Raw genomic sequence first — 27,973 nt, forward strand, 5'->3', positions numbered from 1 at the left:
GAAAGTACTTACTCTGTCGTCATACAAAGGTGACAGTGTGTGGAGAATGTAAACACTTCTATAAATAGCATATAGGTAGTTGAGCATTAACACAAGGACAGGTAGGTGTATTCTTAAGTTATTTACAAGGAAAATTCGCTGAGGGGTTAAATGTAGGCGTATATTGTCTATTTCTCCGGTATAGTTAGACAATGTACGTATCACACGTTTAGATAAACAAACTGTGTTTCTGTTTCCCGATAACATGTATGTGTGTACGTCAGGTAGGTGTAAGTACACACATGTGTAGGCACCCGCTCATACTTATACAGGTGAGTATCTCGTTATCTATATAATACCTCCATATCCTTACCGTCGATGTATACAGTTTGACAATCTGAATTTAACTGACATCAAATTATGAAAACGCATCAGTTGACAGAAGTGTGTGCGTTCATAAACTTGTATTTATTGTCTGTACCATAGGGATCTGATAAGTCGAGGAAATGTTTTTGATACACGTTACATAGTGCCATGGTGAATCTATGTTCCGTGCTTTGTCAACGCCTAGAAAAGCAGTAATAGCTAAGCTGGCAACTGGAGTTTCATACATTTGCAAATATTCATTTAGTCCACGACGGGTCAGATGTCTCATCATTTATATTCCATTTTGAATTCTTTAATATATAATAGCACGGATGTGAAATGTCAATTAATATTATCATTTGGTTATTTTTTTTGTTTTGTTCCGGTTATAGATGTCTACGGTGTCTTAAATATTAATATATCGATCAACTATACAGCGTGTAGCCCTAAGGAAGTCGGCCATCAGTAGTGTGTATATGCTACATTCAGACAGGAAGTCGGCCATCAGTAGTGTGTATAAAGTAGCCTATGACAATCCAAATAAACATCTCAATTACAAAGTACATTTCAAGGCACATTAACATATTACGTTAATCACAGCCAGAGGTAAATTACTAAGGATATTTTGTCAGTGTAAAATTCCTATACCAAAATAGATAGTGGTATACGTTTTAAACGAGGACGATTGCCAGTTTTATGTTATTATTACTAGCTAAATAGTATCGTCCTCAAGAAAATCATCTCTTATTACATGGTACTTTTCACTTAAAAAAAATCAATCGCTATCTATATGATATCAATCATCTGTACTCCACTTTGATACCCATCATTATTGTGTAAGTACGACGTAATGTCCTTCAGTACTGTGTATGTACGACGTACTGTCCCATCAGTAATGTGTATGTACGACGTACCGTCCTTCAGTATTGTGTATGTACGACGTACTGTCCCATCAGTATTGTGTATGTACGACGTACCGTCCTTCAGTATTGTGTATGTACGACGTACTGTCCTTCAGTATTGTGTATGTACGACGTACTGTCCTTCAGTATTGTGTATGTACGACGTACCGTCCTTCAGTATTGTGTAAGTACGACGTACCGTCCTTCAGTATTGTGTATGTACGACGTACTGTCCTTCAGTATTGTGTATGTATGTTGTACTGTCCTTCAGTATTGTGTATGTACGACGTACTGCCCTTCAGTATTGTGTATGTACGACGTATTGTCTCATCAGTATTTTGTATGTACGACGTACTGCCCTTCAGTATTGTCTATATTTACGATGTACCGTCTTATCAGTGTGTATATGTACGACGTACTGTCATTTCAATTGTATTGATATTGGTGACCTACCATTCACTCGATTCATATACCTTTATTGAACACATATAGTAATATACTATTATGATTCCATAGAAATAAACACAAGAACATACATTTGTCATGAAAAGTTTTCGTTACTTTTTCCCCAGGCAGTCCATATCTTAAATTCAGAAAAGTCGAGACCTAAACTTCATGAAATATACCACGTCCGAAATGGTAGGGTCACTTTAAACTTTAAAACATTGTAATGAATATTTTCAACCTGCTACCTTGACAGACACGATACACAGTGTATGTAGACCAGTTGTGCATTCGAGCGAATAAAGAGTTAAGCATGTTTACATTTCAAAGTTATACACGTAAATACACCATGATCTCAATCTACGAATAAGCTACACAGGTTTCGTTTTACATTTGTGCGATATTGTCACCCGTTTAAATTGTATGTGTGTTCCAATATTTACCTTGTAGTTTCGGTTGGGATAACTACATTTTAATTAACAAGTATTAAGGTTCCGGCTACGTCTATGAAGGGAAATCGATTGAAATTTAAAGATACCTCCGCCAAAATTGTTATTCAAATATTACGTTTAGTGACAACCCAGATTCAAGTAAGCATACAAGGCACCGAAATATCGTTTGGAGATAATTTTTCTATTATGAATTCCTGTTAACTATTTTAAACTCTTTTTCCAGGTATGAACACGTCTCCGGTATTCTAGATCTAGTGCCATGGCGAAGAACATATCTGCTGGGATACAGAGTCGAATTCAGTTCTTCAGCGACCCAGGCTGGACGTGTAAGAGATGTGGCGAAGGAAATAACTTTGAGGAGCGGTTCTGCAAGAAGTGTGGTCGCAGAAATGTGGCCCACGAGAGACTTCAGAAAAGCATCAAACGGGCGAGTTTGGATCGTACAACATGGCACTGTGCCTCATGTACATTCATTAATCAAGGAATTCACCAATTCTGTGAGATTTGTAACACGGCGCGAAGTGGCCTGACCAACAAGGGCACACCTAGACCTGCTCAGGAAGATGGTATGTTTGATGACAATGCGAAATGTAACACTATCGGACCGGGTATGATGGACAATATAACTGACAATGAGGAGGTCAAACTAAGAGGTAAACATCGTGGTAAAGACGAAGATGACAGAAAGTCACGTTTAAGTAGATTTTTCGCTTTTATCACTGGTTCTTCAGAGAAAATGCCGGAGGCTGAAAGTCGCCATGAGAAGGGGGAAAAGAAAAAATCAAAAGGCGGTGTAATACGAAACAGTAAACTGTTTCAGTTCTTTGTCGGTGATAGCAGCAAGTCTTCTGATGAAGTGAAGACAGACGAAGGAACAAGACAAAGTACTTTTTACCTGGATGACATAACGGAGGAATTCGAAAATGAAAGCGATAAACAACACGCAGATGTATCACAAAGGACTTATATAAGTGAATGGAAACAAACAAAGTTTGAGGCAAGACAGCCGGACAAAAGATCGAAAGAAAAGGAACTCGGAACCATTGATCTAGTAGTCAAAACGCCTTACAAACATATAGCGGAAAAGGAACAAATCGGTTTAGATTTTGATAAAAAACGACTCGACAGAATCGATGGAAGACAGAAAGCAGGAGTTGTGAAAGACGAGAAACCTCGTAATATTTCGCCATCACCAAAGCGAAAAGAAGGGACCGGTATTGAGGGAATAAAACGGATGTTCGAAAATAAGTTAGAAGACAGGCAGCCCTCACCTAAAACAAGAACTGCTGTAAATGAAAAGGATAAAGGGAAGGCAAATGCAGGAAAAAAGGATGAAAAAATCAAGGAAAAAAATGAGAAGAAGAAAGAAAAGGCCGATAGAAAAACAGACGAAAAGTCCTTGTTCTCAATGCAAAAAGACAAAGAAGCGAGTAAACTGAATGACAATAAACCAGAAGCGGATAGAAAGAAGAAAAGATGGCCATGTAAGTCGTGTACGTACTTGAATGACGATTTGGCACAGCGATGTCGGATGTGTGATACACAACGACCGAAGATAGAAGCAAACAGGCCCTCAAAATTGATGAAAAGACGCATGCTAAAAAGTGGACGCAGTTTAAAAATAGCTGATTTACAAAAACAAGAAGAAAAGGAGGCACACAAAAAATGGGTCAACATCACATACTTTTGTAGAGAGGTATATAAACTACGAATTTTATACTTAATATATAAATCAGTGTAGATCAAATATGTATATAGCCTCTTTTACTGGAAATCATGGTATTATTATCAAGTCCGATATTTATAGCTAGACAAGAACATTTTATGGTTTAGTGAGATAGACATAAAGTCGAACAGCATTGTTAGTAATTTATTTTACAGTAATGTTATGGGTATCAGCTTATGCAAACGTTTATAATTAATGGTTTGATATTGTATATTACAGAATGGAACAATGTTTGTAGATGAACAATTCCCTCCGAATGTTAACTCATTGTACTCCAGACCACGTGTCGCCAGCGTCAATCCAACATGGCTGCGGTGCCATGACTTGCGAACAGAGGAAAGCAAAGAGGATAACGAAGACTGGGTTGTATATCGGTCAAATCCATTGGCTGATGATATAGGCCAAGGTCGCCTTGGTAACTGCTGGTAAGTTTAAATTTGGAAATTTCTTTCGACCTATTGTAGCTTCCTCAGTCGCCATCTAGGTACTTAAGTGGACCCCTTTCTGTAGAATATTATGATCACAAACAAACTGAGGTTTAAATTTTTTGTCTCTACGATGTCTTTGATTGTAAGTTTCAAAGTAGAGGGATATAATCTAATTCAACTGAAAAATTCTTTACCAAAAGCGTTCGGGCTGTAGACCTGTACCAACAGTTTAGTTTAGTCCTTAGGCATCACTGACAAAACAGCGGCGTGATGCATTTTAAATTAAGTTTATTAAAAGGTGCTTTTATGAATTTTGTACAATCCGTTGGTTACTCTCCATTCACAAGCTAATCAAAGTGTACTGCGACATAGGATTTGTAGAACACAATTTTAGATGTTAAAACAGCCTGTTAAACGTTACTTCCTAGTTGCCTACCTTATTGTGTACATCAGTGTAACTAAGTGGTATGGTGTGAGTACTATCAAAGCCTGTCCATACAACTGTTATATTGACCCCACTGCATTTATCTATTGACTCTTTTCTTGATTCCATCTCACTTTTCGTGTCACGTCATGCCATTTTTTCAGTTGAATTCATGGGGCCTTTTTTTACTATTGGCTATGTACTATGTTCTATGAAGTAATTTTGTTTTCTATTTCATTTATTAATAATCACGAAGCATTTTGTCTGTTTAAGCCACAAACGTGTGTTATAAAATGAAATAACGACACTCTTATATCACCCTGTATACATAAAACCCCAGTGAGCGTTGATCAGTCTTTACGGCTGGATACAATACAGGGCCTTAAGGGTAGCTATGTTCTTAACAATGACTACTATTTGTAGCGACCGGCTGTGTACAGGAGAAACATATTAAGTACCCCAGCGACAGCGATTTTATTCAGCAGTACGGTCAAGTTTAAGCGTAGTTCTAATTTCACTGATAAATGTTATCTGCCGGAAATACAATCTTTTAAGTAAAGAACCTCCCTAGGTGACATTGCGGTCAATTTGAAATCTATAAATTGTTGAAGAATTATTATACGGAGGTGTATATACTGTATATATGACTTTATTGAACAAAACGTAAATCAATACATGCCGTAAATTAGTGTGTTTAAAATTACATAATTACATAATAATGGGTTGGGTTGGTGTACTCGGATGTATACTATATATAAGATATTGTGAAAGCCAAACCTGAGACATAGGGAAGCGCATTATACTCGATCTATATACATTTCAGGTTTTTGAGTGCTCTAGCTGTACTGGCAGAGAGAAAGGAACTGTTAGAGAAGATCATTCTGACGCGACAGTTCTGTAAGGAGAGGGCCTACCATGTCCGACTGTGTAAGGACGGGAGGTGGAAAATCGTACTAATAGATGACTTCTTCCCATGTGATCAGTACAACCGACTACTGTACTCCAAGGTAGGTTAAAATAAAGATAGGCTTATCCTGATTGATTGTTTGTGACATTTATATACACATAAAACATAAAACAACTTATTCTATTTCATCTATTTATAATTTTGTAAATAAATATCCATTTTTGAAGTACATCTTCTACAAAATTACATACAAATATATCATATCATCGTGAGAATATAATTCATTTTATTCATTAATTGATTTCGTAGATAATGTATTTGATTTCATTACATTTATTGATATTGTTAATAAATACTAATTTTCAACCTGTGTATGCGATTCCATGTTGATCTAGGGAATATTCATCAAAAACTAAAAACAAGCTACCATACAACATTTGAATTATAAATATGTGTTTACACAAATAATCTAACTGCCCACCAAGTAAATGAGCCAGTCGTTTACGAATAGTACTATGGCTTATTTACCGAGTGCAGTTTTTAGTACCTCGGGTGTTTATTTACAAAAATAGGGTCTGACTCTAGAATCGTGTTTTTGTACTTATCTAAAACATTCGCCAATTTGCAAATTTTACTGATAAGAAATAAGTGCATGGTTTTATAACTTCCCTTTTAATAGGTGATAACTACCTACTGGCAGAAGAAATGGCTGTTGTTCCTTTATTGCAAGACCATTCTCTATTTATTCTACAATAGCTGATATTCTTTTTATGACATTCACTGCAAGAACAGCATACATTAAAAGGCATCCTGACATATAGTAAACTTTCTATACACAGTCCAAGCGGAAACAGCTATGGGTGCCCCTGATTGAGAAAGCCGCCGCTAAGCTGCATGGTTGTTACCAGGCACTAGAGTCCGGACGGGCTATTGAAGCGTTAGCTCTACTAACAGGCGAACCATGTGAACGGATACAACTCCAAGGTAATTTATATCACGTAAAGTATAACTAAATCTCTAATAGATAATTTGAAGTTATTTTTCGTTTAGTATCGGTATAGTATAAACTCTTATAACAGAAGTGATTTTTTGATGTTATTAATATATCTGTTGTCACGGTCCTCATTCTCATTTTGAGATTATGACTTACCTGGATTCAAACCCAGAATTGCAAGGTTGATATCGTCAATGAAACAGAGATGTTTATCTTTCCGGGACGGCATTACCCAGTCTCCTCATAATTTTTCAGTGGTCTTCATACAAATCTATATTTTATTTTGTCTTCGTTATATTGACTAAATAATAAGAATTGAGGTTCCGTTTTAATGTAGGTTCTCATTATTTTCCAAAATCTTTTCGAGGTTTGGTTTGGTTTATTTTGTTTACAGTCCTATTTACAGCCAGGATCTTTTAAGGACCTGCCAGGTTTAGGATCATTCGAGGTTAATGTCTTAATAAAGGTATCCGATATGCAATCATTTGCTATACAATATCAAACTGGACCTCTGTTCTCGACTCCAAAGCAAAGTCCTAAAAATCGTATTAACTATTGATATAAAAGATGTCAACATATGTTAAAGTTGTTTCTTTTCTTAAACAGAACAGGAAGATGACGATGTGGAGATAGACGAGAAGAAAATTTGGACAAAGCTCGTCAAGGCTCGCCAGTCTAAGTAAATATATTAATATCTATATCTATAATAATTACCTTGTGTGTGTTCATTACGACCTGCAAGAGACTCGAAATATAGAGTGAAATATATTTAAAGACTGCATTTTCTTGCCACATAATTTATTACTAAAACAATAATAAAAAGGAATGTTGCGATAAAAATAAAACTAAAGCATAATATATACTTGTATATATAATATGATCATGTCAAGCTATCGGGTCGACCATTACTGCGCCATTGAAACGTTTTATGTCATCTATGTCAAGAATCCGAGCCCAAGAGACAGATGCTATATTTACTGTTAGAAACACACAGGAATAATTATGGAGACCAGTATGTGTTGTAAATGTCATTTATTAATGACTTATCAAATTTCAGCTTGAATATCAATTACTTAACAATGTTAATGGTATACCCCAAAAAATATCTGATGCGAGAAATCAACATTTGTAATCTAACAGCAAAGATGGGGTAACAATTTGGCATTGATGACCTAGTTTAAAATTTGAACCTTCCGAAATAAGGACATGGATGTGGCACAGTGGTATAAGCTACGGCTACTTCTGGCTAGGCGATTGGGTGACGTAGATAGTGAGTTTGAGGCCCGAACAGAGCACATATAATAAAATTATTTTCCTTTGTCATTTGTGTTACTATGTAATACAAACTGTATATTTGATTATTAGTTCAATGTATCATATTCACTATGCGTCGTAGTTGTACTCTGAGTGAATGAATAAAACTTAATCTGATAATATTACTAGTGTCACACACATATAAAAACGTAAACAACATCGATCATTTAGATATCGCTTTCACGCCGAAAAACCCTTTGAATTGAGCTATAATAATGTAAATTACTATTTTTCTTAATTCTAATGAAATGTTAACAATACCAAAAAAGGAATAGCACACATACTCACTGTCTTGCACACATGCTTCGGAAAATCACGTAAAATATTACGGAAAGGCCAGAGTGGTTTTAAAAGCTCAGTGTACAAAATTCATGAAGCTATTAAAACATACATCTCGAGATGTCAATGACAAAAGATATTTCATTATAAAATAAGGAAAGGTTTTCGTTGTAGCAATACAAAAAATTGATCATGCAACTAGCAAGACATAACAAGATTAACACAATCATATAATCATAGCACTAACAAAACTAATCAGGCTTAAAAACCTTGACACTGCCAAAACTGACCCTTCGTAAAATCAAAACAATGACAAAACTTATCAGCGTAAAACCATAGCACTGACAAAACTAGTTTGGCGTAAAATCATAACACTGACAAAACAAATCAGGCGTAAAATCATAACACTGACAAAAATATTCCGTCGTAAAATTGTAACACTGACAAAACTAGTTAGGCGTAAAATCATAACAATGACAAACCTAGTTAGGCGTAAAATCATAACACTGACAAACCTAGTTAGGCGTAAAATCATAACAATGACAAACCTAGTTAGGCGTAAAATCATAACAATGACAATACTTGTCAGGCGTAAAATCATAACATAAAACAAAGTTGTCATGCGTAAAGTCATAATACCGAAAAAACTAATCAGGCGAAAAATCATAACACTGACACAACTAGTCATGCGAAAAATCATAACACTGTTAAATCTAATCAGGCCTAGAATCATGGCACTGATAAAACTAATCAGGCGTAAAGTCGTAACACTAACAAACTAATCAGGGGTAAACTCAGGACACTTACAAAACTAGCCAGGCGTGAAATTATAACACTTACAAAACTAATCTGGTGGAAATTATATTGAAATTGGATTAGAGGACCAAATTACTAGTTCTTTACTTTTATTTTGCTTTGATAGAAGAAGTAAATGGTGAAAGTTTACTGGATACGTATTTCGGGGATAATTGAATTGAAAATCTCAACTTTCAACGTTTTTCAGATAGCAATTCGATTTATACAAAGACTTTTTTTCCTGTGACAAGTTCTAAAGTCCAAACTTTGCCCGGGTTCGTTTAACTTTATAGCAATAACAGGAATGTCAATTGGTTGCACTGACCACAAACTTCCTACTCTCAATCAGCTCTCAATCAGTTGTTTTTTAGGGATTTTCTGATACATTGAAATCATAGCTAACTTAAAAAAATGTTTTAAACGTATCTATGAGCACAGACACATAATTGAGCATATGTAGCACTACATAATAGTTATGTACATGAGATTCATTGGCCAGTTACAGCTAAATCAAACAATTGTATCCGACAAACTGCTTATTCACTATCCATTCTCATTATCGTTTCAGCATTTCTAAGACGGAATAATTGTGTTTCTTTTGCTTTGAAAAGTCAATGATAAGATCATGTTCCTTAGTTGGTATATCATTAACCTTCCGAGCACGAGACCGCCAAGACCCCGCTATGTCGTGTTGCACTGGAAGTACATGATCGTCATCAGGAGACGCCGGAGAGGGAGCGTCATCCTTAACAGCTTCTGTAGATCCTGATTCGAAAGTTTCCATAACTTCCTGTCTTCCAGAACTTTGTTTGTTTTTTGTCTTTACTTCTATGTCTGCAAAAGGCCAAGTCTGGACATATCTCTCAATAAGACTGCCGAGACATCCCTGGAAATGTATGTTATTAGTATCGACGGTGGGATCTGCTGCACTTTTGAACAATACATTCCTAAACACCCAAGGTAAGAATCCGCCAGCCAGGGTGGCTAGAGTCTGATTGCTGTTGTTGACTTCGTACATATCCCCAAAAGCGATGACCACCAACAGGACAAAGAGCAGGAAACCAATTATAACGAGAAAACCGGATATCGCACTAAACAGATTATTAAGCAACGGACCAGGACTTCCACAACAAGGCATTTCTGAGGTTTCAAAGAAAAACTTCTGCGTGATATATGGTGTGTCTTTTTTGTCCAAGAACAAGATAAGTCGTTTTATTTTCCATTTCAAACGGTCATTCTTCACTACAAGTACTGGGCGGTTGGTGTACGTAGATTTAGAATCAGAAATGGGCTGTGAAATTGAACCGTGGACCTTAGCTGTCTCTGATTTTAACTGGAATGCTGTATTCTCTTGCTGATCTTCTGATTGCCATGACACCTTTTTGACCTCATCTTCAGATTTTGCCAAAACAGTAGAAAGCATGTTTTTGTTAAATACTAGATACTTTTTAGATACACTTCCAAAACAGTCTTTCCCGTAAAGGAAAAGCATGAACACGAGGGATACGTACTGCATTGTATGTGTAGAGTTTAAGATGATACCGATGACGGTATAGACAACAACTTCTACAAAGAATGTGATGCATTCTGTAACAAGAAATATGGTAGAGTACATTGTGATTAGGCACACCAAGATGATGCTGATTTGGATACTTCTCCTTCTCAAGGACTGATGACCTGGGATATCAAATACAGTTTTAGATGTCAGGAATTCAATCTCAAAAAAGTCAATGAAATGCGTGGCAACTGTGGACCGTAGTTGTTCATCTTGTGACCTCTTTGGGGGAAGGAAATTTATGACAAGGTGAATAATGAATCGAACTGTTAGATTGATCGTAGGGAAGAGGGACACCAGTAAAGTACATATGACAAACGGCACCGTTATCATCCAGTAAACTGGAGCTAGAATCAAAGCAAAAATTCCACATTTTTCGCAAGGTTTCATCAAAACCATTGCGCTCCACCCTACAGCTCGCATCGGCGAACGGTCGCGCATATCTCTGAAGCATTTCTTCAAAACAAAAACGAAATTGTCGGTAACTGTGTCTTTCAGGATACCTATCAGAAATATATCCACGACGATGAGTCCGTAACACACAAGGAAGACGACATGAAGAGGGTTTAACATCAATGTAAAACTTCCACGGAATCCTAAAGTTAACCCGCGACTGATTGCAGCCTTCTGGTATAACGTATGATTTTTCTGTTCAAACAACATATAGACGACAACACGAATGATCCAGGGACATACAATCATCACCATTATGACAAGGTCCATACATATTTGAAGACATTTGTACCAAGTCAGGTTGCACTTGTGCGTCAAAAAAGAACCAAATATCTTGCTTCTACAACACTTGGTAAGAGATGTCCTTCTACTGATTTTGCATCGTAGTATAGTGTCGTAAAGTGTTTTGGCTATACCCACAGGCACGTAATTCTCAGGAATAAGTCGACCACGCTGTACAAGAAAATGTATTGTTCTGATGGGAAGTTCGTATGTTTTGTCTTCCTCAATGTAGTCAACTAATTCTCTAAGGTTTGGCGATTCCCTCAGTGCAGAACTGGAAAGGACATTTGTCGCATTACTTGGCGGATGTTGTGTCTTCATTATCTGTAAATTGAACTCCGAGGCAAGTGTATGCTGATAAGGAATGAACCCCCGCGAAGCTCGGTATAAATGGGATGGAATAACAAGAGGCAGATACATGATTACAAAGAAGTTCAACACAACAATACAAGTAAGAAGAATGGTTGTCCAGAAGTCTCGAGTCATCTCAGAACACGAGACAGTACCTTTCTCGTCCTTTTGACAACAAACATAGTAGATCCTAGCTCCGCTTGGGGTGTCACGCAAACGTTTATTACACAGCTCCTCTTTTGTATTCCATGTAGAGTCGATATGTCTAGCCATTTTGAAATCGTTGAATACAAATGACTCGGCGAGTTTCGAGAACATCGTTTGGTTGGCAACGCATCCGGGAATAGACTCTGCGATTTCGACTTTCAGATTCGACACGCCGTATGCAAGCGTTGTGAGAGATAGCATCGCGAATTCCTCCCTGAGCCACAACAGACCTCGTCCCTGTTTGCTTCGTATACGCATCCATAAGGATGGATCAAATATGTCACCGTCGCTCGCATTCCAAGTAGCAGTTATATTTGACGAGGACAGATGTATAGCAATTAGATTCGTCCCTTGATCCAAAATCACACGGAGTGCTTTAAGTATTTCCTGATCATTTGTAGAAAGCATACACTGCGATGAAGAATTTGCTGAAGACGTTTTAGTCGTTGAACTACCAATTCCATGGTCGTGTCCCACAGATAAATGGATGACGAAAAATGATACAAGTATGACTAACATACTGATGTATTTATCTTCGACTGTAGCTATGTCTGTCACGTTATATAACACAGCAAGCACTTGGCAGTTTAGAATGACAGAGCTGAACACGGTCAGTGGGTTGAACTCAAATGGTGTTCAAATAATAATTCGATCCTTACATAATACGATTTAAATAAATACAAAGGCGCTTTGATCTTCTGTAACCAAATACAACATAACGTCTTCAAGGCTGCGTGACGGTAGCACATTGTAGGGTACCCGGGTTTCTCACATGCAATGGTACATTTAACGGCATAGCGCGCATTACTGTTTTGTTTGTTCATATATTGATATGCACATGTATAATTCCAACATATACAGTTCTCCTCGTACAAATATTTCTTGAAGGGAATAATAAACTCTTTAAACTTAATCAAAACATATATAGTAACTATACATGCTAATAAGAATATACACATATTTAGCTCTATTTGTAAATAAAAAAATATCTTCTAGTTATAGTCCCGATGTCTGAAACAATGTATGACAAATGAACAGGATTGCATCAAGCTTAGATATATTTATCATTACTCATTTTGGCATATATGTTTAAAGTTGTTTAATATAATTACACATCAAATATTGATATAGCGTTTTACATAGTAATGATATCCTAATGTGCATGCTTAAATTGCAAAGTTATCGCTATTAAACATACCAGACTAAATTTGGTAATACAATGTACCTTATTAAGGTGACGAGCGTAACCCATCGATATATTCTTTTAAGGTTTCATACTTCACTAAAAACAAACAAAGACTATAACAGGATTGGAGATAACGAAGGACTTCGCCAGACATGATTGACAATCAGCTGTGACGAGCTGCCCCTGAGAGTTTCATAAACCTTTCAACTTATCTCCAAATTACAACAATATGTATTTATTTTATATGCACATGTATAACTAGAATATATATATGGAATAAATCTAATGCAGCAGGATCATTTCTAGTTTTTGATGGTACTATTTCTTATGTATTTAAAAAAAATGTTTTAAATATAATTGATTCTTTTTATTTCCTGTTAAGCTAATCAAACAGTCTATTTAAGACTGGAGCAGAACACCTCGAAATGTCGTAACCTGCCTTACGCATTGTACAAACACATTGGGTATTCGGCAGCGGAAGTCCTTTGTTCCATTATATTGATAAAAAGATAAGTAAACAGACCTTCTGTGTTATGAAAACATGAATACCTGATTACATAGCTGACTCATTTTAAGAATATTTATTGCAAAGATCTTCATTTCAAATTTTCGCATTCGATTGATTAAAACTATATACATATGTAGTAAGACTACTGAAATGTGGCGATTGGATGAAACATGTAATGTATTTACATATTTAGTTATGTGACCTGAAATGACATTGATAGTTACTAATGGCTGTCATGGTGTTACATACATCTTACGTTTAGGGGTTAATAATGTGACCGACATACCCTTTTTAACTACTTTCTTTGAAAAATACACTGATGAATATAATTACGAAGTAGAGTAATTGTTTTTAAATTAAGCATACGATTGTATGTTACATAGCATTTTGATAGATAAATCATAGCCGTGTCCACAAATACTTTATATTTAAATGTGCTAAACTTATATTCAACCTTATTGCTTACCCGCTAGGCCTACTCATTCTTGTCATATTATATTTAGTCATTTTTTGTCGACATCCCGCAGTTTGTCACTGCGCCAAACATGTGAACCGACAATGCAAGCTTACAGTCAAATGTTTATCAGAATAACTGGTGCCTTGAATGAAGATTTTTACAGAGACACGAGACCTATGATCCAAAACGTTTAGCGTAAATATTAAACTGAGGCCTAATCGTCGGCGCGCATGCAAAACTCGTGTTATTACAATGAATTAAATCTTTGCCGATACCACAGATCAGTCTGCACTTCAAAATCAGAATAAAATTGCATGATATAGAGCTCTGAAGTTATGGAAATATGTACACAAAAATGTTCGGTGGCGGGTTCCCTCTTCACCACGATTTCACCTAGATTCAGGCAGAAATACTGGTACTCTGGTAAACTGCCGAAACGTTCCGGGAAACAGCTCGTCATCTAATGTAACGAGTCTATCCGAGCTACATCTTGAGTTTCTGGGCTTCTCTGATTGGTCTTTCGTCATATATATATTCAGAGTTTGATCGAAAAACAAGCTTTATATAGAACTTGAAATTGTGGATCCAATAAGTTGGTTTTGGGATACACGCTAATTTCATTTTTCCCGAGAAAGAAAAACGACTAAGCTATACAATTTTATTCATTAACATGTATTGTGTCTTAACCAAATTAAAAGTGAAGACCCAATAAAATTTCCCAAGATCCAAGAACTCGAGGATAACATTGACCATGGACCAAAAGTTATGCCTTTATAAAACTATGTAATTAATTAGAAAACATCTTATATGGTGTACAGATAGTATAAATAGATAGTCAAATAAAAAGTTAAAAAAAAAAAACAAAACAAAACAAAAAATACAAAAAAACCCACAAAAAACCCCACAAAAAAACCCAAAGTTGAAGCGAAGTGATGACAGTGCATGTGATGTAGCAAATGTTTTGTTTATCTCAGCAGTTAATTGCGCCCCACAGAACTCGGCCAAAACTGCGGGCAGCGGGTGGTAGCAATGACAATGTCATGTTGCAATCAGTATGATTTAAATATCTTATTCCTGACTAAAGATAGTATGTTTTAATGAATAGAGAAAAATAAAGTAAACAATTGAAATAATTAATTCAATGTATTAAACGTTATTATTTCATGCCAATACCTAAATATGAAAATATTGATATGAAGGTTTTTAATGGGGACATCTTGTGGGACACGGAATATGAAACCTAGCGAACTACAACACTACGACACTATGGGACTGATACCTAACCACGCCTACTCACTGTTAGACATTCAGGATGTAGCAGGAAATCGGTGAGCTATCATGCAATCTAAGAAAAATTATCTCCCTTTGATTGTATCGGAGTGTATTGCTTTTTATTGATACTTAGTTATTTATCTTGCAAAATTATATTATTATAAACTTATTAGAAAGAGTAATCAGTCATCTATCTTGGGGATATTTTCCAGGCCTTATCACTACTAAAATTATATTTTAATAGTGTATTTAGTAAAGGTTGTAAATATATTTTTCACCAATATTTGATTTTTCACATATACAAATAGAGATTCTCCAACACGTTGAAATTGCTCATCATGTTTATTTAACTTGAGGCAGTTGATTTTCAGAACAGACACGAGCTTAATCTTTCGTCCATGAATTGTCACTATTAAAAATAGTCCTTAGTATCAAGCTATTAAACATTAAATATCATCTAGTTAATATTCTTCAATTTGCCGCTTTTAGAATTTATTATCAAATACAAACACGGTTGCATTATCTACATACCAAACTTAATCTATCTATCTAGGTTGGTAAAAATTCGGAATCCTTGGGGTACAGTTTCTTGGAAAGGCAGCTGGTCTGACAACTCCTCTAAATGGTCACAAGTCAGTGAGTGGTCAAAGAAAGACATACAACTGGAGGGAAATGACAAGGGGATATTCTGGATGTGCCTTCCAGACTTTATGCGGTATATATTGATATACTATATGTGTACTAGATATAATTGTTGGTGAAAATTGGGTTTTTTTTCCGACTTTCACGTTATCAAGCTGCTCTCATTTTATTTTCTAGTAGTTTTTGTGTAAAAGGAGAGGGTCACTGTGACCTTGCACATAGTGATAAACATGGTATCCGTCACTGAGCTGACGGAACAAGCTTGTTTTGCTTCTTACTTTTATTATGTTAAAAATGATAATATAAAATATAGAAAATGCTGCAAATGTGTAGGAGAAGGATCACTAAGTTTTACGTTCGCTGCATTTGTATTTGAAAACTTTGGATATTTTATGGCGATTAATAAAATGTATCGTTCTTATTTTATATACTAGTAATACTATAACATTTCCTATTTTATAGGATAATCCGCTTGCTTGTTACAGATATTTTGATAGTGTCGAGGTGTGCAAAGCTCGACCTAAATGGAACGAGCTACGCATCAAAGGATCGTTCCCTCCTCATGCAGATCAGCCTTGGAAATTTATCACTCTGAACATTCACAACAAGACAAAAATGGACCTCTGTTTATTTCAAAGGACTGTTCGGTATGCAGAATAGATCGTTAATACCTGTTATGCGTAATACTGCAGGCTAACAAATTGAATAAAAATAAAATTTTGGACATTCGATTATATGTAAAGACGGAGGCATTTATTTGTATATTCAATGGCACTATTTGTATGCGTAATTGCATCATGTCTTGTATTGTAAAGGCAGATTTACTATTTTGTTTGACAGCGGCGAAGGACTAGCGAAGGAGCCATTTGTCGATATGATGATCGTCGTCATGGCGAATACTAAATCGAAAGACAAAGTGCTGTCGAAAGTTATATGTAACAGCCGTCGTGCAGCCAAACCGTTTACTGGATGTGAGGTGGAACTTGAACCGGGAACATACACTGTGGCGTGCCTAGCGTTCAAACACTGGCAAACAGGTCAAGATGTTATTAAGTTTTGAAATAAATTACTATTTTCACTAAAGCTACAATGTAAAGGGCGATATGAACAAATTATTGATCGACAAAAAAAAAAAAAAAAAAAAAAGGGGGGGGGGGGGGGGGGGTTGGTTACAAAACAAAGGGTTACTGGAACATGTCCCTGATGTGACCATGGTGTTGATCATCTTCTGTAGTCTTCTTCAACCTGTTTTAGTTTTATGAATGTAACGTACATTATGCAGGTAATGAATATATCAAAGTATTTTCATAGGTGTACCAATGTCTTCCTCCCTACGCATGGCTACGATTGAGGCTCTCAACAAGGACTTTGTTCTGACCATACACAGCTCTGGGACAATCCAGTCAGAAGAATTCGACACTAGCAGTCCCACGTGCAAATTTAATCTGGCTGATGTCATCATTCTTTTAGCTGTTGATAAGGGAACTAAACAAGAGGTGTGTAACAACATGTCATAACTATTGTCTTAGAACTGGAATTTTAACCTTTTACATGAATTCATACTTTCTTGCTTTTCTTTTTGTGTATCTATTGAATCAATATCGGGTCTATTTTGTTTAAAATGCAAGAAAATCATAGTTTCCTTTTAAGATTAAAATATTTTATTAGTATGAGAGGGATAACTCGTTATCGAGCAGATATGCCGAAGACGATAAATAAGCACCTCTTTGTGGAATATAATAATTATATCAAACACACGAATTCAACAAGTAATGCGTATACACATGTAGCTCGAATTATCGCAATCATTATCTGTGAAATTATTTTTATCAGTTTATATCGATGAATGAATTTGAAATTAGTAATAGCGATATTTAATTACTCAGGAAATTAAGAAAACACTAGCTTGTTGAATCACTTTCGTACTGATTTAGTTTGGAATTTTATGCTGGTATAAAGGCAACTGCATACTATCTACATGTACGTATATTGTACTGTAAATCACTTATATTTCGCGTGGGATTTATTTTCGCGTTAATTCGCGAGGAGAGTCAAACGCGGATTCAAATCTGTCGCGAATATTTGTATAAGAATGACAAGAATACTAAGTGGCGTCCATTTTTAATCTACCGTAATCTTTAGTTGGTGAGCAAACATCGCCGTTAAAATAATGATAGAATGATAGTTTATATACTTATATCAGAGTGTGTTTTTATATCACAAAACACCAAAATTTCACACACAAAAAAAACCCCACTGAACACTGATATTGTGGTTGAACTCGGACTAAATTAACTTCTAGACTACATTTTACATGTAGTTAATTTAAGTAAAATAGGTACGGTCCCGAGGATCCTGGATGGTCACCCGGAATACGTCGTAAGTTATGTAAGGTTACATGTACATGTATGCATAGCACTTCACATCGGTTGATTCTCGAAAAGATATTTACCATAACAAAGTTGAAATCAAACAAATTATTTATTTAATTCAAACATTCAGAGCAAATAATCCCTTGGAGTATAAATCATTCGCAATAGAGAACTGTTCATCGGTATCACTGTATATACACGTACGTTAATTACAATGTACGTTAACTCACAACATATTGTAGTCCCGTCATCTTCCAGGCATTTTTTTTTATTTTTAAGTTTTTATTTTTTTCAAGATTTTTTTCATAAAAACAATACATTTGAAACATATATGCACATACATTCTCATACTTACACCCACAGTAACTATAATCCTTACTCATGATTCAATAACATCATCATCATCATCATCATCATCATCATCATCATCATTATCATCATCATCCTACTCCTCATCATCATCATCGGTTCATCATCATCATCACCCTCATCACCATCGATTCATCATCATCATCAAAAGAATCACACTTAATCATCATCATCATCTATCATGATATCATCATCCATACTTAAATCAATATAATTATCATTTTTTTCATCACAATAAAACATTATCGTCCTTATCATCACACAAAAAACATCATCCTCATCACCATCACTTTAAGCTAACATCTATACAGACATCATTCTTGTCATCATCCTATTAAGAGAAATTATCCTTTTCATCGTAATTATCATCAATAACATCATCTTACATTCATCATTCAATCACAACAATTGAGTATCATCATCATCTTTACATTTTATTATCAAGTTTATTTTCATCATCATATGATGTGGAGTTAATCATAAAGAACTTGAACCACAAGCCTCACATCTACTTACATCCTTTACATATTAACACACATACATAACCTAACCTAAATGTATACAGAGTGAGAGAGAAGCAGACAGACGCACCAGCACACAGACAAGACAGACAGAAAGACACACACATAGACACAGACAGACGCACCATCACACAGACAGACAGACACAAACACATAGACACAGACAGACACACGCATAGACACAGACAGGCGCACCATCACACAGACAAGACAGACACTCGCACAGACAGACGCATACTCGGACACACAATCACACAGAGAACACACACACAGAGACAGACAAACACGACAGAAGCATGGGAGAAAATTTCTTTAAATGGTAAAAATAAAAAGTATTGGAAAGGAGCTAGAACAGGCGATGTCAGTCTTTGGGGATATAAAGCTATATATGCAAAGAGGAACAATCTTTTTCAGATGACTATAGATCTAGGACAGGTTTCCATTTCTTCCAATTAAGTTCAAATTGCCTTTTAATTTTCTCACTTTTACTGTAATTTATATATTGTTGAATCAAAAAATGATCTTTGATGACATTAATAAGCGCATTGAGATTTAAAGAGTTGCTGAGACATCTAGTTTTATAAATATAATGCTTCATAAGAATTAAAATTTCGTTATCAACATTACTGCAGTACTGTGATACTATACCAAACAGGAAGGATTCTTTATTATAAGCAAATGGAATTAAAAGTGCATCAAGTAATGCTTCAAATCTCTGTAATAGTGACTGAACCTCTTGGCATTCCCATAAGCAATGCACTATTGTTTCACGCTCCATACAACATAAGTTACATAAAATACTAGGACTTAAGTTTATTTTAAAAAGAAAAGTGTTTGTTACCAAAATATGGTGTATAATTCTCACTTGGAACCATTGTAATTTAGAACTTTTGGTAACTATAAAAGGAAGTTTGAATATTTTGGCCCATTTATTTTGATCAATAATGAATTCTTGGTTCCATTTTCTTGTTCCAGTAGGTATGGATATTGGCGCAATAAGGCATTTGTAAAAATCAAACCTTTTCACTCTTAAAAAATATGTCAAATAGAAAAGGTATAAAAGGCTGTTGAGGTCTTTGTATCAGGAAATCATTTTTTTTCAAAAAGTGTTTGATAGCTGAAACTAGTCCATGGTATTGGAGAAAATTTGTGTTTATAGTTCGAAAATTATGTCTGAACTCTCCAAAAGAAAGAAAAGCTAAATTATCTGAATCTTTAATTAAATCATTTATTGTTAATATGCCCACATCAAACCAGTTTTGATAAAAAAAAACATACTTGTTGTTTACCTTGATATCATTATTATACCAGATGGGTGATTTTAAAATTGAGTCTGGTTTTGGAAGCCTAATAGAATCAGAATTATTAAGTCTATTTGATGATTTAAACACATCCCTCCAAAAAAAGTTTTTACAATTGGATCTACACAAATCAATATGTTCCTTTCCACAGTTACATAGTTTTCTAAAATCAACATATGTATTTAAAATTAATTTCCACTTACCAGATGAGTGAAATAATCTTCTTACCCAACCTAACTCCAGAGAGTCAATAAAAGAATGAACATCAATCATCTTTAAACCCCCATCAATATAATCTTGAATAACATCTTTTTTATTTATTTTATGGCATTTACTATTCCATTAATTTAAATAAAAAAACAGAGAATTTAACTGGGCAATCAACTTTTCTGGAGGGTTTGGCAAAGTAATGAACAAATAGTTAAGTTGTGAAATCAACAGAGATTTAATAATATTAATTTTACCTAATGGTGTCAAATTCCTTCTTTTCCATAAGTTAATAAGAGATTTAAGTTTTACAATTTTTTGTTAAAATTCATTTTAGAAATTTTATCCAGATCAACAGAAAATTCTATCCCTAAGAAAGTGAACTTGTGTTGTCCCCACAGCAGATTTACTTCAGGCAAAAAAGTGTCTTCACTATATTTCCTACTTCCTATCCATATCACCTGAGATTTATTAGAATTAATTCTTAGACCAGATATCTTAGCATAAGTAGTTAGTTCAAAAATAGATTCTCTCAGCGACTCTTTAGATCCATCCAATATCAGACCTGTATCATCTGCATACTGTACATTTAGAATAGGAGAATTTTCAATATTAATTCCCTTTATGAGATTATTATTTTTAATTTTTGCTGCTAAAACTTCGGCACAGAGAATAAAAATGTATGGTGCGATTGGATCTCCTTGTCGACATCCACGTTGAATCTTAATATGTTTTGATATGCTGCCACTTTGATTGATAGATGCACTTACATTATTATGAAGAGTATTTATCCATTTCCTTATATCTTTCCCAAAGTTGAAATAGCCTAGAACCTTATCTATGAACGCCCATGAAACCGAATCGAAAGCTTTTTAGAAATCTACCATCAATAACATTCCTGGTATGTTGTGTTCCTCTGCATACTGCATTACATCATAGACTGTACGAATATTTTCCTCTATATATCTACCTGATAAAAACCCTGTCTGATCCTCATTAATAATATTACCCAAAACTGTTCTTATACGATGTGAGATTACCCCAGAAGCTGTTTTATAAGTTATATTTAAAAGTGTGATGGGTCTCCAATTTTTTAAAAAAATGTCGAGGTTTATCTCCCTTGGGAATACAAGTAATTATACCATGTCTTTGTGTTACTGAACATTGACTGACTGAAAACCCATAATTTAAAGATCGAACAACAAAATGACCTAAATACTTCCAAAATACTTTAAAAAAAACTCAGATGTGAAACCATCAGACCCTGGACTTTTATTACTTTTCATCTCTTTTAGTGTTTCCCAGCTTCATCAAATGTTATAATACATGTACCCTCTAGACTGTCAGATTCATGATTACTTAACCTTGACATGTTACAATTTTGGAGATGTGCTTCTAAATCTATATTTTCCACTTCCATATATCTATATAAATCTTCATAAAATGACTGTACCTCTGATAAAATGTCTTCTTGTTTCGTTATAAAATGATTATGTTCTGTCTGAATTTTTGGAATAATTTTGGAAGTATAATTTCTGTTTTCAAGATTAAAAAAGTAAGAAGTAGGTTTTTCTCCCTCCTCTATCCATTTTGCCCTAGATCTAATGATACTACCTCTAACCTTTTTCAAACGAATAGACTCTAATTCTTTTCTTTTCTCATCTTATTGTGCATGATCTGGATGTTTCAGCCTCAGTAATTGCTATGAATTTCTTAATATTTTCCTCTCTGAGATTTAACTGCTTTTTCCTGTAAGAAGAATATGAAATAGATTTGCCCCTTATTTCCATTAATAAAGTTTCTAAAAAAAGTTGATCATTTAAGAGGAATTGAATATCACAATCAGGAATAAGATTTAGAGAATCATGGTTTTAAACAGGTAGACAATATTGTAATTTAATACTGTCAATACATTTTTTTACTAAATCAAGAAAGTCTGATTCATATAATAAAGAGTTGTTAAATTTCCAAATACCTTTCCCTTTCTTAAATTTGTTAAAAGTTATAGTTAATAGAGGGGTAGAGTGGTCAGATCTATAACCTGGTTCTATTGATGACATATTTACACTTGACGAGAGATTCGGAGACAAGAAAAAAATCTAGTCTGGCCTGCTTTAATTGATTAGCACGCCTCCAAGTATAACGCCTAGTATCAGGGTGGTGTTCCCTATAAATGTCAATAAGATTATTATTTTCAATAATTTCCAATACCTTTTCCCTCGCAGTACTATTATTTACAAATCTATAATTATTATCATAATCTAATGATGGTTTTAAAACTAAGTTAAAATCCCCACATATGATAATGTTCTCATTTCCAAAACTATCCACTATTTCAGTTACTTGATTGTAAAAATCTGGGGTATCCTGCTTTGGACCATATAAGGAAATAAGAGTTGTCCTAGACCCATCAATATCAATATCAAGAGCAAGAACATTACCCTGTAAATCGCACTTTTCTCTATGTACCTTGGCCTCGAAATTATTGTTTAAAAGGATTGCCACCCCACGTGAATTTAATGAGCCGTGGGTTTTGTTCAATGTCTGACACCGCCTTTGTAAGCCATTTAGCATGTATACAGGTACGGTAAATACAATTCAGTATGGCCAGACACCGATATCACATGATTGAATCAAATGACTTTTCTTGTACTGTCACATGACTCTCATAAACAAAATGGCTTCCAACATGGGAAAATCGCCGATCTGTTAGACAATCTAACTTCATTCGCGAATTTAAAGTCATTATGAGATCGGAATTCGCAAAATTATGTATTCGCGAATAAGTCAAATTAGGTGAGTTCGTGAAATTAAGTACTCGCGAAATATAAGTGATTTACAGTATATCCCATGAATTCTCTCTCCATTCAACGTATATATTTATAGACAATATAATACATGTATAATCCTTACTATTGTTTATAGTATGCAAGTATTGGCTTAGTTATTGCTCGAGATATTTGCAATTGCTTTATGCTAGATTGATAAAAAGACAATTGATCTGATTATAATGAAAAAGAATGATCAAAATGATTACCAGGTAGTAAATATTTATTTGGACAGCTATCTCCTGGGCTGAATTTGTATGCACTGTGGTGGTATGGTGCTGTTTTTGTTGTGGAGAACACTACAAGTGACCAGTACGGACAGGTCAAGTGTGACACGTCCAGCAGCTCCTATCTGATCTCTACACGCGGTAGCTTCGTCACCATGGACTGTGTTCCACCTAAACACAGGTACGTCAAACCCTGTATTCCTCAGTGGACTGTACAAAATCCACACGAGTAAACATGGCGAGTCATGAATACAACACAAATCACACATTTATAACCGCACGTATTTCAATATTCATATTACGTATATTTTAATACGTGTTTGATAACGGTACGTACTCTAAGTATTATAATTTTATACATGTACACTCCACACACAGAAAAAAAACAGAGTTATGTGATTTGAAAAACATCACCAGATGGTGACGAATTGATTACAACAAGATGAAACACATACCAAAATAATGTACTAAAATTATTACGAAAATTTGACACATCATTAAGTATGATAAGATCACACATAATGATTATAAACAGAACATAATTCATATCATTTGACAATTGAGATTAAGGTGTGAATTTGATAGAACAGTGATAACAAATGTCATTGCCGAAAAAAAATTAATAAGATCATACACAAGGATTATAAGAAAAGTATTATCCCTTTCATCCTACAATTGGGATTTAGTCCGGGGTTTTGATGAGTTTCATGCATTTTTTTTTAATAAATGTTGCTGAAATATTTTGCATATCCTCACACTAATGGGTGGTTATCTAATCCAATCCGAAACTCTGTTTCAGTGACGTCATAGATTACCCCGTAAAGGGAAATAACTCGTACAGTCAAATGGGCAAACTACTAGATATATACATATAAGTGTCCAAACATAATATTAGCTATATATATATAGCTTGTAAATAAATACATTTGAACCTGTAAAAATTGATTAAAGTTAGAAAGTTATAATGGTGTATTGTAATATTGTACAATTACATCCATACTTGTCATGATGTTATAAATCTCATTACAAACAGGTGGTACAGGTATTGACTCCTCTGGAGCCGGTTACTGGTTGGTCAACTAACCGGTCAATGCAGTATCTGTTATCCCCAACCTCTGGACTGTACCGGGAATGGCGGGCTCCAGACGGAGTGTTACACATACCTGATATAACAACCGACGTCGCTGCTCTACACAGTCCACAGCAGTTCTGAGAGAAGGCTCGTGAACATTCATAATAAAATCAAACCAGAAACTTAAATAATCACAGATCCGGATTTAACATAAAAACACGGAATTTATATTATCACTAAAGTATTAATTCTTACCGCATGTGAGTTTATACCATGTTTCTTTAAAATTAGTAAAGAAAATGTGTAACAACTCTAACCATATTTCAAACATAAATAACAGTAAACATGAAATATGGTGAAGAAAATATGAGACCAATGAAATATCTAGCACAATGAAGGCCAAGTAACTGACGAATTTGTTTATGATTCAAAATGCAAAATTTCAGAAGCATACATGTATCACTTCCTAGTATTACCTTTCTAACTATATTGATTATGATTATTTTGAACTTTTGTACATGATCTTATATAGATACTCTTTATTCTGGTATTGTTGAGTGTCTAACGGAATCTCAGCTAAATGACTTATTGTTTAAATCAAATATTGTGTTAGATGTGTACCAGCATAGACATTTATAGTTTGATATTGATTAATAATGATAATAAAATAGCCTAGTATATGTCTTCAAAAATAAAGCCAAGGTACGGGAAAGTCATGTAGCAGAAATATGTATACAAGTGCTGTATATTAAGTTTTCTCTTGTCTATATCTTTTCGATTAATTAATCAACGAACATCATATCGATATTTCCGTAGAATAAACATACACAACTATCAATCAGCAAAGCTGTCAAATCTTATTCGGTGTGGTTCGAGCTGTTACGGAACTATTCCGTCATCCACTGTTCGAAACGTACAACTTACGAACAGCCATCACCACATATTGACAGAAGGCGTACCGGGTAGATATCAAATAAGGTTCTATATAACTATAAAGATGAACTCATTTAAATTTTCGTGATGTTATATTTAGATAAAATTATTGTCATCTAAATCAGAATAATTTAACTTATGTGAAATCAAAAGCCTGGTAAAGTTCTGGAGTGTGAAATCTCCAGCTAGGAAATGTTATATGTCAACATCCGATGAAGTCAAGGCATGGCTATGCGTAAGTCGAGTGTTTCGAACTTTATTTCTATAATTCAATATAAAACTATAAATGTCTGTGTTATGAGTAACATGTGGTTTAAGCTAAATAAGTCCAAGTCAAACGTACATCAGCTAGTCGCCAGTCTCTACAATTAGACCTAACCTTATATATATATATATATATATATATTATATGACGTTTTTCTTTTTAATCAAATTCTCCTTTTTCGTTCTGTTTTCATTCCATTTTGCTTTATTAGCTAAACTTCTGACAATTCTGTACAGCGACAGGCTATCCTGGATTCACTATATGCCTGACATCATTGGCGATATTTCATTATCCATGCATACCTGATTAAATTGCTTTGCAACGCAATAAGTATTGATTTTGCGTTAATTGGATTAGAATTAGACTTCAAAGTACTGTGTATGAAAAATGCATGTTTGTTTTTTAATTCGTCTTCTGGCTTATTTTTAACTTTGCATAATGCAATACCCAACACATCTTGAATTGCTTTTTGACCTCGAGGTTGGGTACATATATATACAGAAAGGGACAGCATTTCGTCACGACTGCGATTCGTGTACTAAAAGCCGTACAATGTTCACAGACATTTCCTTATTCAACTATTTATGATAACAAATGTGCTATTTCTATACGGTTTTCTGATTTCGTTTCTCATTCATAATTCGTGACATTTCGTGTTGTATTCGTAAACACTATTCCTGTGAAGTGTCATTTCAGTTATCAACAAAAGGAGGTCTTCAAGCTGCAGATCTTAAAGTCCAATACCATACCAACTACAGAGTTCATTTGAGAAATTAAAATATGTACTGAAATTTGAAAACTGAATTATTCATTTGATTGGTTTAGGATTTGACTATTATGTGTCACATGAGGACTAATTACCAATACTGTTAATAAGCTATGCCTTTTTCTATTAAGAAATAAATAGAAGAGGAAAACTAATTAATTTTGCCAACAGAAGAAATGAAAAATGAGAAAAGCGACACTTGTAATAGGTACAGTACATTTATTATGCATACAATAGTATAATGGGATAGTTCTTAGGTTCATATCAATATATCGGCACTCACATTGATACCTATAACAATCATTTCCTTTTCTAATAATAACACTTGAATTTTCTAAACTATATAAATTGTTACCACAAAATAGCGTTTTCTGGATATATCTTCATTCCTTCATCACAAGACAAAATCTCATAAACCAGCGATTCCAAAACGTAAATGAATAACATAATTTCAGATTTAGGACAATATTTTTCTCATTTTCTTAATGAATTTGCATGCCTTAAGCTGTAAATACAATGCAATCAAGAAATATTGAATGTTCTATTTCAAACAAAGAAAAGATAAAGAATATAAATAAGAAGTGAAATTCAGTATTGGTATAAACAATTGCTGGTTCGATGTCTACAATGTATCTTTTCATTACAAGCGGTATTATTTATGCTAGATGTAATATGACGATTACTAAGGGTGTGTGTATAGTTGGTTTGTGAGAGAAATAAAATGACATTGTGTATGTTGTTAATGTTTTTATTTTGAAATATAGATAAATATCTGTTATGACATGAATTGTTTTATTTCATTAACTAGAGGGTGACACCTGAAGGATGTCACAGATGGAATGAAGTGTAGTAAGGGGCGATAACTCTGTGTGAGCATGATTTGTCAAAATCGCTCAATATCTAAGTTTCGACCAATAAAAATACTTTTTTTTGTTGGTTTAAACATTTAAATGGTTCATAATTATAGTGACAAATAGGATTTGGGCACAAGTTTTCAAACTTATCGAGGCCTTCTCCTGAACATACATCAAACGTTTACAGTGAAGCAAGGCTGCATATTAGCTATAAATAAATTTGTGAATACTTTACAGTGAATTAGAATTACAATTACAATTTGACCTTGTTATCTAGAGCTCTCCTGATTGCTAGAAATGGGACTGAAAAAAGACTGTTGTTCGTAAAGGCAACA

General features: G+C 34.5%; 1 protein-coding gene across 3 annotated transcripts; it reads left to right on the forward strand.

Annotated features, from left to right (window-relative positions):
* Nucleotides 1-27,567, forward strand: LOC117329047 (calpain-15-like). Of its 3 annotated transcripts, none has more exons than XM_033886742.1 (13): nt 1-101; nt 2,367-3,839; nt 4,089-4,294; nt 5,545-5,728; nt 6,468-6,612; nt 7,229-7,301; nt 15,209-15,337; nt 15,835-15,996; nt 16,409-16,570; nt 16,764-16,960; nt 17,235-17,419; nt 23,757-23,929; nt 24,778-27,567. In XM_033886742.1, exons 2-13 carry the CDS (start codon nt 2,403-2,405, stop codon nt 24,959-24,961), a joined length of 3,237 nt encoding a protein of 1,078 aa, XP_033742633.1. In that variant the 5' UTR covers nt 1-101; nt 2,367-2,402; the 3' UTR covers nt 24,962-27,567. The 3 variants fall into 3 exon arrangements, with proteins under 3 accessions (XP_033742633.1, XP_033742634.1, XP_033742632.1); XM_033886743.1 differs by lacking the exon at nt 1-101 and adding an exon at nt 132-311 and having other exon boundaries at nt 24,782-24,924; XM_033886741.1 differs by lacking the exon at nt 1-101 and adding an exon at nt 135-311.
* Nucleotides 27,568-27,973: the final 406 nt, after the last annotated feature.

Source organism: Pecten maximus, chromosome 6, assembly GCF_902652985.1.
Source record: "Pecten maximus chromosome 6, xPecMax1.1, whole genome shotgun sequence".
In the NCBI taxonomy this organism is placed as follows: Eukaryota; Metazoa; Mollusca; class Bivalvia; order Pectinida; family Pectinidae; genus Pecten; species Pecten maximus.